Source organism: Choloepus didactylus, chromosome 4 (genome assembly GCF_015220235.1).
Source record: "Choloepus didactylus isolate mChoDid1 chromosome 4, mChoDid1.pri, whole genome shotgun sequence".
In the NCBI taxonomy this organism is placed as follows: Eukaryota; Metazoa; Chordata; class Mammalia; order Pilosa; family Megalonychidae; genus Choloepus; species Choloepus didactylus.
Genome location: NC_051310.1, coordinates 116,615,284 through 116,628,746, shown reverse-complemented (window position 1 = coordinate 116,628,746; position 13,463 = coordinate 116,615,284). Strand labels below are relative to the sequence as shown.

General features: G+C 38.4%; 1 protein-coding gene across 6 annotated transcripts in view; it reads left to right on the top strand.

Annotated features, from left to right (window-relative positions):
* TLN2 (talin 2) overlaps positions 1-13,463 on the top strand; it is a 473,758-nt gene that overhangs the window by 297,791 nt on the left and 162,504 nt on the right. For all 6 annotated transcript variants that reach the window (XM_037833795.1, XM_037833797.1, XM_037833796.1 and 3 more), the window contains 2 exons: positions 5,215-5,278; positions 6,310-6,414. In XM_037833795.1, coding sequence (XP_037689723.1) covers positions 5,215-5,278; positions 6,310-6,414 — 169 coding nt within the window. The remainder of the gene's footprint in view (positions 1-5,214; positions 5,279-6,309; positions 6,415-13,463) is intronic.

Here is a 13,463-nt window from a genome sequence, read left to right as displayed (position 1 = left end):
TTATTTATTAGTTGTTCCAGGGGGACTGACTAACTTCCACTCCTCTCTATGCCACCATCTTCTTCCATCTCTCTGTCTATTCTTTATTTTTTGCTAAGAATACTTCCTTGCTGGTGCTGCCTATTTCCTGTTGTATCAGTCAGGAGGCTTATGTTATCTGGTTAACCCAATTTTATTAATACTAAAATTGTCAGTGGACTTAGATGTTGTCAAACTAATCCATCCAGTACAAAGTTCCTCATCAGCTTGTCTCTTACTGGTTTTAGCAGCCTTTGATGCTCATTTTGATTTAGCCATTATTTCATTGAGGGTTATAAAATGATCAATTTGGAATTCTGTTATTCCTTTGGTATTTACTAGCTATAATTCTTTCCCTCATTAACATACATAAATGTCAGGATCAGTACTTGGTTCTTTCCCTTTATTTATCAGTTTCCAGTATGCTAACAACCTCCTAAGGTGACTAGTGAATTTTTTTTTAATGTTTTCATTTTGAATACTTTCAAATTTACAGGACAGTTCTACAACAATATAAACCCTATTCAGAGAACACCAACATACCTTTACCACTCCACCCCCAGATATACACATACATCAATTTTAACATTTGCTTTATCATTTTATGTATGTATGTATCTGTCCATCTGTCTGTCTGTCCATCTGTGTATTTATCAATCCATTTCCTCACCACCTGCATGGAGGTTGTATATATCACGCTCCTTGAACACTTAATGCTGCCATGTCCATTTCCACAAAACAAGGTTATTCACTTACGTAATCATCTTAAGTGTAGTTTTCAAGATCTAGAAATTTAACATTCATAAAAGTTAGTCTATGTTCCAGTTTGCTAAGCTGCTCAAAGCAGATGCCATGAAATGTGGTGGTTTTAACAGTGGAAATTTATTAACTTAACTTACAAGGTTACAGTTTTGAGGTTGAGAAAAATGTCCAAATCAAGGCATCACCAGGTGATACTTCTTCCCAGAGACCAGCTGCTGGCGATCCTGGACTCCTCTGTCACATGGCAGGGCACATGGCAGTGTCTGCTGGTCTCACCCTTCTCTTCCAGGTTTGTTGCTTTCAGCTTCTTGCTTCTGAGGCTTTCTCTCTTCCTCTGAATTTCATTCTTTTATAAAGGGCTCCAGTAAGAGGATTAAGACCCACCCTGAATGAGGTGGGTCACATCTTAAGATCTTACTCACCGAAAGATCCTACTTACAATGGGTCCATGCCCACGGGAGTGGATTAACTTTAAGAACATACTTTTCTGGGGTACGTACAGCTTCAAATCACCATAGTCCATGTTCTAATTTTTTCATATATTCCAATAATGTTCCTTTGAGCCTTTTCTTCTTCTCCCTTGCTAGTTCCTATCCAAGATTATGTATTACATTTAGTTGTCATTGTCTCTTTAGTTGCTCTTTCTTTATATATGCGGTGTAAACTTTCCCATCTCAACCACTCCCAAGCATACCATTCAGTGGGATTAATCACATTCACAATATTGTGGTACTCTCACCACCTTCCAGGACTAAAACTTTCCCATCTTACCAAACAAAAACCCTATTCCCCCTGTCCCCCCACCCCCCACATCTGATGCCTGTACTCTAATTTCTGTCTCTATGAGCTTACATAATCTCTGATATTTTCTTTGTCATTACCATGGGGTTTAAATTTAATATCCTAAACAATAACACTCTCACTGGCTTTAATTCCAACTTAACTTCAATAGTATATATAAATTATGTCCCTATACTCCTCTGTCCCCTCCACCTTTCTTTAGTTCTTGTCACAAATTACATATGTATACATTATAAGTCCAAAATCACTGATTTATCATTACATTGTATGCATTTACCTTTTAGGAAGTAAAACATGGAGTTACAAACTAAAAATGCAGTAGGAAGGACGTTTATATCTACCCATGTTTTCATTCTTTATTTCTTATTGTGGCTTTGATCTGTTGTATACTGACCTTTAATTTAACCTGCAGAAATCTCATTAGCGTACCCTATAAGGCCGGTCTAGTGGTGATGAACTCCCTCAGCTTTTGTTTATGTGGAAATGTCTTTATCTCTCTCTCAGTTTTCCAAGACAGTTTTGCCAGATTTAGAATTCTTGTTGGCAGATTTTTGCTTTCAGCATTTTAAATATGTCATCCCGCTGATTTCTTGCCTCCATGGTTTCCAGTGAGAAATCACCATTTAATCCTATTGAGGCTCCCTTGTACCTAACATATGGTTTCTCTCCTGTGGCTTTAAGAATTCTCTCCTTATCTTTGTCTTTTGACAGTGGTGTGGTGTGGTGTGGGTCTGTTTGAGTTTATTTTGTTTGTCATTTGTTGCGTGTTCTGGATGTGTATATCCACGTCTTTGGTTAAATTTGGGGAGTTTTTGGCCATTATTTCTTTGTACATTCTCTTCCCTGTTCTCTCTTCTTCTGGGACTCCCACCATGTGTATATTGCTATGCTTGATGGTATCCCACAGATTCTTCAAACTCTGTTTACTCTTCTTCATTCTTTTTTCCCTCTGTTCATCAGACTGGATGATTTCAATTATCTTATCTTCAAGTTTTCTGAGTCTTTCTTCCAGCTCCAATCTGCTGCTGAGCCTCTCTAGGGAATTTTTTATTTCTGTTACTGTGATCTTCATCTCTGTTTGAATCCTTTTCATCATTTTCACCCCTCTATTGATATTCTCTTTGTGTTCATCTGTGGTTTTCCTGATTTCCTTTAGTTCTTTGTCCATATTTTCCTTTAACTCTTTGAGCATATTTCAGACAATTTTTTTAGGTATTTGTCTGGCATGTCCCAGGTCTGGTTCTTCTTATGGATGATGTCTCATGTTTTAATCTTCTTCATTGCTTGGGCCATCACTTCCTGTTTCTTTTGTTTTACTACTTTTTGATGAAATGTGGACATTTTGATATTTCAATGAGTTATTGCTGGAATTTAGTCTCTCAGTCATCTATTCCTTAAGCTTTTATTCGCTAGCGTTATGACAGAGCTTTCTTTGAATGCCAGGAGCTAAAAAAGTAATAATGAATAAGAAGGAAAAAAAAGAAAACACCTTTCCCAGTCTTTGCAGATTGACCTGTGCAAATGTGGGCCTTTGGGGCTTATCCGTACATTGAGTTTAGAGTATAGCCCCAGGCCAGAGCGTAGAGGTTCCTTGAGCCTTTCTGCATGTCTCTTGTCTTGGGCATGCCTGTGTGCCCCTAGGAATTCCCCTGTTTATATAGTTCCAAATGTTTCCTCTTCCTGGGCACTTCACTCTGTGTCCTACAGCCAGCAATCCCTTCCCAGGCAGCATAACATAACTGCTCTCCCACAGCATTCTGTAGGCGAGCTCAGTGAGCTGCCCTCTACATGCAGGGAAAGGTCTGGGTTGGTGAGTCCTCAAGCCACCACCAGACAGGGCCAAGCGTACATACTCCCTGTGTGTGTACAAGGGTTACTCTGCTCCCTCTGGATCCAGGACCAGGGATGTGCACTGAGAGCATGTGCTGGCTCCATGCTGAGCCGGTAAGGGGTGGGTGGAGGGGCCAGCCAGAGCCACCACTTTCAAGTAGCCTTTTTCTTGATTTGGTGCTTTCTCTGATACTGCAGTCTCTTTCTGGAGGTTTGAAAAAGATTTTTCTGCCAGTTCTTGCTGTTATTTAAAGCTTCTGTGAGGGAGATGGAGCCCTGAAACATCTCACTTTGCCAGCTTTATCAGGGTGGGGCCTCCAAATGAACTTTTTTTTTAAAAGGGTCTTTTGGAGTTTTATATATCTGTGTTTTAATGCATTGCAGTCATCATTCTTTTTGATGCTCAAATTGTCCCACTGCATGAAATTATATCGTGTCTGGGATTTGCTTCACAGTATTCCAGGAGAAGGGATGTGCATTGGGGAGTGGATGAATCGTGATTGATCATGAGTTGTTAATTGTTGAGGCTGGGTGATGGATTCATTATACTGTTCTCTCTTCTTTTGTATAAAGTTTTAAAAATCATCCCATGTTTTGCCAGTGGGGAATCCCTTGATGTTGGTGCCAGATTCCTTTTGATAATTTCCTTGATGCAAGGCACAGGAAGCCCCCAGAACATTTTATAAATTCCCTGCTCTAGACCTAGAATCAGCCATTTCTCCAAGGATCTCCAGCTCCTTTTAGTGGAAAATGGTATTTGAAGAACACATGGCCAAGGCACTGGGAGTGTTTATTGCCAGCAGATTGTTTTTTCTTATAGACTCCATAGTGGACACAACTAGAAAAAGAAAAATGAATCAGGTGTTCAGGCCAAAACTTCCAATTCAAATGAAATATTACAGGATTTTTATTTAACTTTTTCACTTTATATTTACCTGTTTTATGCTGCAAATCTTAATTTCTAACAACTAAACTAATTACTCATTTACTTTATCCTAAGTATATATAACATTCTATTATACATAATGTAATATTCTAATTTTATATTCTATATGGTATGTATGTGTGTTAGTATGTGTATTTAGAGAAAACGAGGTAGACTATTTTAACTAATGATATCAGTGTTTTTACCAACAAGTCCTCTGTAATTTATTTTATCTTTGAGATATGATCCATTAGAGATGTATAGTCAAAAAAGTGTTTTTCACAGTTATTGAAACAATTATGCTTCCTGTAGATTTGCTGCCAACTTCATATATTGTTATGTTCCTTTGTTTCAGTATGCTTTAGATTTTCAGGGGTTGCCTTTTCTCCCTTTGAGATTTCATGTGGTTCCAAAATCAAAACTGTAATACAGGGAAATATTAGTTTCTTTCCTTGTTCCCTTCTCCGTATTTTTCCTTCTCCCCAAAGAGAACTATTTTTAATAGTTCTAGGTTTATCCTTACATTGTTTTAAAAACTATAAAAACAACGTAAATATTGTCTTTAAAAATGAAAAATATTTTTCTCCCTTTCAAAGGATAGCATACTGTGTACACTTATTAAGCCTGTTGATTTTTCACTTTACAATATATCTTGGAAGATTCTTCTTTAAATATATTTGATCCTTTTTATCCGACTGGTTTTATTCATGTCCTTATTTAAGTGCATCCTGGGAAACGGCAGTCTGTTATTAATTACACCATGAGAAATTGGGAGAGTTAGTGACTTAACTGTGGGTTTTATGAAAAGTCTCTTTTCTTTGTTTCTCATCTCAGAACTTGATAAATGCATATCTTTTTATTTTTTTTCTCCTCCTCAGTCTAAAAGAATTCCTACCCAAAGAATACATCAAGCAGCGAGGAGCTGAAAAGAGAATATTTCAGGTATGAGAAGTATACAGAAATTTATTATTCTCCTCATTCCTTACCCTCATTTATTAGTGAGAGGAGCCTTAGCACATGGTAATTTTGTACCCTGTGCATGTATTCTGCTTATATAATAAATGATTAGTGACTCAAGAGCAAAGAACCTGACAGTTCTACTTTGGGCAGATTTATTATTTTAATCCGTACCTTTTTGCTAAAGGTTACTTAGCCCTTCTGAGAAAAATGTGCATACATTTAATTTCAAAAGGCATTATCTAGTAGCATTGAAACAATCTGATATACTGTTAAAATGCACTGGGGAAGCAGCTTCAAATAGCTTCTTTGTCCTGAGATTTGTTTCTTGAAGCTGGAATTTAGAAACGGATGTCTTTTTTTTTTTTAATCCAGATTTCTCCTAAAAGTCAAAAACTTGTCCATTCTGGACAACCAGTAGAAAAAGCCCTATCATCAGCTTGGTCATGAAATGGTCACTCTAGTGAATCTAAAATAATGAAGTCTTCTTTGCTCTTGAAATATAAATATCAATTGAAATATAAATTTCAAGTATATGAAATACATTTTTTGCCCAGTATTGTTCCAAGCACTGTGATGTACAGGCATTTGTATATCCTGCTCTTTGAAAAAGGTATGTTGGATGGAGGTTAGAATGATAACCTCTCTTGAGAAGAATGTTTTTCTACCTACCATTTAAAGTTTGGGTTCTGAATGTTTTCAGCATGAGGAGGCCTTTGAAAATCTGATTACAACTATTGACCCTGTTCCTCCATGCTGCCCAAGTGCATGAATTGTTGCATTCAGTTGCAAATTATACAGGGTATTTAGGCTCAAACTCTAGTGAAGAAGTCCTGCTTTAGTGCTTTCTGTGCTGATGGTTGGAGTGGGATTCTCTATCACAGAGGGGGCCTCCCATACAAACCTTGCTGGTCCTTCGTAGGCACCAGATGCCCCACGTGTAGTAACCACTCTTGCCACGTCCACCTGCTGGCAGAGCTGCATTAACTCATCCTCTGCCACTGTCACCCTTGCAGGAGCACAAGAACTGCGGAGAGATGAGTGAAATAGAAGCCAAGGTGAAGTACGTCAAACTCGCCCGGTCCCTCCGGACATACGGTGTGTCCTTTTTCCTGGTGAAGGTGAGTTGGGTAGGATGAAGAGGGTGTTAATCTCTGCCACATGTTTATCTTTTGTTAAAGTGTTTGCTGTGACGTTATTTGTCGTACGTAGAGTCCTAGCATATGCAGACCTCGCTGTGGTTCCAGACACGAAGTGCATGAGCCACAAGGCTGGTGGGTGAAGCTTGGGTGCCCGCAGGCCTCCTGGCAGCTGCCTCTCAACTACTCACTGCCCTCTCTTTAAAGTGACTGAAGGAATGAGTTCATTTTTAATTGATAGGTCTTTACCCAAGAAAGTTTTCCTTATGAAAGTCAAGAGTCCAGTGTTAATACTCCTAAGTAAAGACCAAATTAAATTCATGTGGTAAATATGATACCTGATTTGTGTACTTTATTATGGGTTTTTTGGGTTTTTTGTGGCCTTCAGATCTGTTTTAAGGAAATTGTCTTCCATTTGAACTATCAAAAGGAAAGAGGTGCGTCTGTAGTTCAACCTGTGAGCAAGCAGGGGCAGGCTCTTGGTGGGTGTATTCTCAAGTTGACTGACAAATCCTCTCATTAGCTGCATTCCCCTTTGCCCTTCCCATCCTTGGATACTTTATTTTAGTCATCCAGCTAAGAGGTTTCATTGGTTTCCACTTGTTTTGCTGTGACCCTGGACCTCCTTCCCCTTTTCCTTTGCCCAAGAAAAATCTCCACCATGTGATGAAGTTTCTTGTGTTGCTTGCCTCAGATGGGAGTGTAAGAAGCTTTGTCGCAGGTTCTTCCAAGAACTGAAGTTGCAAGGGCAGAGACAGGGTGGTTTAAGGAGGTTTCTTTACTCACAGCGAAAGAGAACTGCAAATGAAGAAAGTAAATGTTTGATTCTAGAGTGTTTGGAGATACAGATGCTTTTCTTGATTCCACTTCTCATTGGAGCAAGCTGCTTCATTTGGGGCAAGGAGGAATAAAGATGTCATAATAAACAGAAGCATATGGTTCATGTTGCTTAGTTATATCAACCAAGTCAGCTCTCAGTTTTACAGCAGAAAATGCTGGAGTCCTTGCCAATGAAGAAAGCACATTATCACTTTGTTTTTAAGGAAAGCAGTTTAGAATTTGACTCTTACATTTAGTGGGAGTTTTAAACTGTCAATGAATTTTGTTTTATTTTTCGTTTATTTTTTTATTAGAGAAGTTGTAGGTTTACAGAAAAATCATGCAGAGAGAGTTCCTATAGAGCATTTCCCATTTTCCCTATTATTAACACCTTGTATTAGTGTGGTACCTTTGTTAACAATTGATGAAACAATATTATTATAATTAGACAATTAAATATAGTCTATGGTTTACATTAGGGTTCATTGTGTTGTACAATTCTGTGTTTTTTAAAAAATATTTTTGGTTCAGCAACATATATACAACCTAAAATTTCCCCTTTTAACCACATTCAAATATATAATTTAGTCATGTCAATTAAATTCACAATGTTGTATGCTATTATCACCACCATCCATTACCAAAACTTTTCCATCACTCCAAACAGAAACTCTGTTTCAATTAAGCATTAACTCCCTATTCCTAACCCCATCCTGACCTCTGGTGAACTGTTTTCTAGTTTCTGACTGTGAATTTGCTTTTTCTAATTACTTTAGGTCATTGAGGTCATACAATGTTTATCCTTTTGTGTCTGGCTAATTTCATTCAACATGATGTCTTTAAGGTTCTTCTATGCTGTCACATGCATCAGAACTTCATTCCTTATTTTGACTGAATAATATTCCATTGTATGTAACTACCACATTTTGTTTACCCATTCATCAACTGATGGGCACTAGGGTTGCTTCCTTCATTTGGCAGTTATGAATAATGTTGCTTTGAACATCAGTGTGCAAATATCTGCTTAAGGCCCTGCTTTCAATTCACATCCCACTAGAAGTAGGATTACTAGTTTATATGATAATTTTATACTTAACTTTCTGAGAACTCACCAAACTGTTTTCCACAGTGGCTGCACCTTTTACATTCCAACCAACAATGAGTAAGAGTTCCTATTTCTCTACATCCTTGTCAACACTTATTATTTTCTTCTCCTTTTTTTTAATAGTGGCCATTCTAGTACATGTAAAATGGTTCTCATTGTGGTTTTGATTTGCTAATGAAGCTTAGCATCTTTTCATATGCTTATTATCCATTTGCATATCTTTGGAGAAATGTCTATAATCTTTTTCCCATTTTAAATGGGTTATTTTCTTTTTGTTGTTGAGTTGTAGTATTTCTTTATATATTCTGGATATTAAACCCTTATAGAATATGTGTTTTCCAAATATTTTCTCCCATTATGTAGGCTGTCATACTTTCATGATGAATTCCTTTGCAAAAAAGTTTTTGATTTTGATGAAGTCCCATTTGTTTATTCTTTTATTACTGTGATTTTGGTTTAAAGTCTAATAAACCATTGCCTAATCCAGGGTCCTAAAGATCCTATGTTTTCTTCTAGGAGTTTTATGCTTTTGCTTTTTGATCCATTTTGAGTTAATTTTTGCATATGGATATCCAGTTTTCCCAGTACCACTAACAGTGAATTTTTTAATGGATCTGAATGTCTTCTCGATAATGATGATTCCATTTCTCAATGTTTATACTAGAGTTATAGCATCTAGCAAACTATTATATGCTAGGCATAATTCATTCGAATCTATCAACAACCAAGAAGGAGAACTACTAGCATTATCTTTTTATAGATGAGAAAATGCAGGCACAGACATTTCAAAGGACTCAGCTGGGGCCATTTGCCTAGTAACTGAAGGAGCCAAACCTCGAATTCAGGACTCTCTGATTTCAAAGCCCATGTTCCCAACCACTGGACTCTGCTGCCTAAGATAGGGTGACCAGTTTGAGATGCAGTCACCTGCCTTCACCATCCTTACTGTTTGCTGGCCATACAATCTTTGTCTCAATTCTCAGCTTTGCCTTTGTAGCATGAAAACAGTCACAGGCAATTCATAAACCAGTAGGCTTGATTGAATTCTTATAGAGCTTTATTTGTAGACTCTGCAATTTGAATTTCATGTAATTTCCATGTCACAAAATATTATTCCTCTTTTGATTGTTTTGCAATGATTTAAAAATGTAAAATCATTCTTGGCTCTCAGGTTATAAAAAAACAGGTGGTGGGCTGGATTTAGCCCTTGGGGCATAGTTTGCTGACCCCTGATATATAGAATGTCTGTTAGCCATCCAGCTAGCACACAGGGAACAGCATTGCATTGCAGTTTTCTCAGTGGCTAAGAATATATGTTTTGAAAAGAAAGATGAGGGTTTGGATCCTGGCTTTGCCACTTAATAGTTTGACCTTAGCTTAGGTTACCTCAGTTTGCTCACCTGTAAAATGGACTTTTTATGAAGTTTAAATGAGACAATATAGATGTGAGGACTGTCTCATATAAGATCTCAATAAATGGAAGCGATAAATGTCTGTAGTCACCCTCTGCCATTGCCTTCTTTTGCATTTCATCATGATCTGCTCATATAATCCTGCAAACAATGGTAAGGCACCTCCTTTGACTTGAGAGGGATCTTGTTCCATTCCAGGAAAACCCTGTGCGTTCTCACTTATAATTTTTCTTTTGACGTTTCCCTGCAGTCACAGCCACAGCCACAGCGTTGAGGTGCGATACCTGAGGCATTGGGCTGCCCCCACCCCCTCCCCCCAACTGTAAAAGCTTCACAGAGGGAATTTAGAAACCTGAGCTGAGTCAAAATGCATTGTCAGTAGTTTTTGGAGAGAGAGATGACTAATACATAGGACCTTTACCATCCAGTTTTGCTCTTGACCAGCATCCCTTTCTGCTGCACCCTTAAAAGAAGTACATGTACGGGATGACAGCGCAATGCACGCAAGCCAGTGCTTTGGCCTCAAGCCATTGTAGAGCTGTAGTGAGCTCAGCTGGATTGTGTGGAGGACTCTTTGGTCTTAGGCTGCATTCAGGTGAGGACCTAGAGCTAAAGCATGTTGGAAGCTGAGCCCAGTTGTATCTCGCCCCTCCCGCCCTTCTCAGATTTATGGTGCAAACCGTGTAAGGAGCAGGCAACCTCTGCACCTGTGAGAAGAGCCCTCAGAAGCATTGACTTGATCACAGCCAGCTGCTGGTGCTGAACCCTTAGAAGAGGTTGAGCCCTGGTTGAAAGAGGAGGGAGGCGGCTTATAACAGATCCTGTGTCTCAGTGTGATGCATACATTCTCCTGCCTCTAAGTTATGCTTTGTATAGACATTGTCAAAACAAAACCAACCTAATGAAGACCACCTCTAGAGAGATGTTTCTATATGGGTGGCAAAATCACAACTAGAGTCTCTTTTCGTGTGTCTCGTGTGTGAGAAAGATGGGTTTTTATTAGAGCTTGCTTTAGCCAGCTTTTTCATACTGGAGATATATGGATGCTGGTCTGTGTAGTTGAAGGTTGGAGAGGAGAGATGTGGGTCGAATGAGATGCCAGGCATGGGATGGAAGAGGAAACCTTATTACCTTGTGAATCTCCTAAAACACGGGTCCTGCCACTGAGGGTCTAAGACAGGACTCTGTACCATGGAAGACCCTACATCACTCACACCCACCTGAGCCTTTCTGAGCTAGTCACGAGTTTAACTTTCTCCAGCTGCTCTGCATTTTGTGACTTGGAGCTGAAATAATATTATCCCTTGTCCGGGATCCCTGTTGCTATGTTTCAGTATTTTTTGAGTTCCTTCGATCCCTCTCCCCCGGTCGTGACCTTCTGATGGACTGCCCACGTAAGTCATTTGCTTGTTCACTGTGGCTTCCTCTCCCAAGCCAGAATGGGCTTGACAAGAATGAGGGCAATCCATCCTGATGCTGTGTTCCCTCCCTCCTTTCCTCACGCACAGCTCCTCACTGGGGAGAGGTGCAGATGGGAAAGGATGAGGTGAACAGCTGCAAACCATATTTTATTTCCAGTCCCTTTCCTGGGTCCCAGCAGCTGGGAGCTGGGCTTGCGCCAATGCTAAGCGACTAAATTAGCTGCCTACAACCTCTCAACCTCATCTCCAAGTAGCTCCGAAGCCAAATTAGATTAGCCGCGTTGTCCTCCCTGAATTAATTTCACCCCTTGTGGAAATGGTCTCTCTTAAAAAAGAATCTGACTCGTCTCGGTGTTTTTTATTTTGTTTTGTTTTTGTGGCCTGGGTCTTCTCAGCGTTTTTTAAGGAATTGGAGGTCCTTAGAGTGTGGTGTTCACTCAGACACCCAGAGATTCCTGAGGGAATTAGCGCCTGCTCCTGAGGAAGCCGGAGGTGTGCGTGGCCAGCACGTCTGAGGGCTTTGAAGTGCTCGTGGGGGAGGGGTGGGGGGTATTTTTGTCTTTCCTCAGGTTATTTCCACTAGAAGCCAGGAAACTCTGGACAGTCTGCTTTTTAAGTCAGTCAGAGAAATGTCTGAGTTACTGTAATTTATGTTCAAATCATGGATCTCCCATTCACCGCCGTCTGCCTTGGGCAGGTTCACCTTTGTGTACACACCCACCTGAAGATACATAGTGTGTGAGGCAGTGTATCTGTGGATTCCTCTGAGAATAGTGGTGTGGACATCACTAGGTTTCCTCCCAAGATATCTATAAACCTTCAGCAAATATGACAGGTATTGGCATTTTGGATTTTTTTTTTCCTGACACTACAAATACATATTCATTAAGTGACATTTTGGAAATAAGGAAAATCACAAGAAAATAATACAAATCACATGAGATGATCATTGACATCATTTTTTTATCTAATGAATATATGCCTGTTCTTAAAATTGTATTTCGCATAGGATCATTCTATATTTACTGTTTTACAGTTTTCTTATTTTATAATGTGAATAATTTGCTTCCATGAAACCAATTGTTTTCTTATAATATGATTTTTTATAGTTGCAGGGTAGTCTTGTTATTTGTCTGTACAACGATTTATTTATCAAATTCTCTGTTTTGGAAAATTTGGGTTGTTTCTAGTTTTTTACTCTGACAAACTCTGGCTGAGCTTTCTTTTTTTTAGCATGATCTTTTTTTTTTTTTTTAAATAAGTTTCTGTAAGTGAACTGTTTCAAAGGCATGAACATTTTTAAGACTTTGGGTAGATACTGACACATTTTCTTCCTTCCATAAATGTTTTGCCATTTTAAACTCCTATCAATAATGGTCCTCCTTCATACCTTCCTCAATTCTGAATTTTAAAGAAAAAAATATCTGCTATTTTGCATAATTAAAATTTTACCTAAATTTCTGTTCATGTTCTTCACCAATTATTTTTGTTGATTTGTGCTCTTTACAGATACAGTAATATGAAATCTTTTACTATCATATTTGTTGCAAATATTTATTCCCCATTTGCTTTTTTTTTCTTCTATGTCTCTGTCTTTTTTTAGATGTATAAAGTCTGTATATTTTGTAGTTAAAACTATTAATGCTTTCCTTTATGGTTTCTTATTTTGGTGTTTTTGCTAGAAAGTCCACCTGGGTGTTCTTCCTAAATTATTAATCCATGTTGAATTTGTTTTGGTATGAGAGGGAGGTAGCAATCCATTATTTTAATAGATGTGGTTACTTTTTCTTAAAAAAAAAAACTTAGTAAAACTAATCATAAGAAATTTTTAAAGAATGAGTAGTTGTATAAAATACCAAAAAGAAAGAAACTAAGTAGAAATATACTTTAAATTAAGAAAAAAAATGTGCTGTGTGTCTCTTCATAATGAGAAGATTCCGCTTTGGCAGATCTTAGTATTTTAAATAGCTAAAGTGCTATAATTAAATTCCACATCAACCTTCTTTTATTACTGAGTTGGTTACTGGTTGTGATGACATTAGGCGTTCACCTCCATTTCTTTCCTTCTGCTCAGTTCTGTCCTTCCTTTCTGATGCTGTCTCTGCCTTTGGAGCAACCTGCCCTTCTGAAAGGCATTTCTCTCCAGGTCTTCCTAGAATGATGTCCTTCCCAGAAAGAACACCTTTGTGGTCTTCTGATGTCTCTGAATCAGCTTTTTCCAATTGTTTCCCATCCCTTTTAGTGAGCTTTTTACTTAGCCTTAGAACCCTGGTT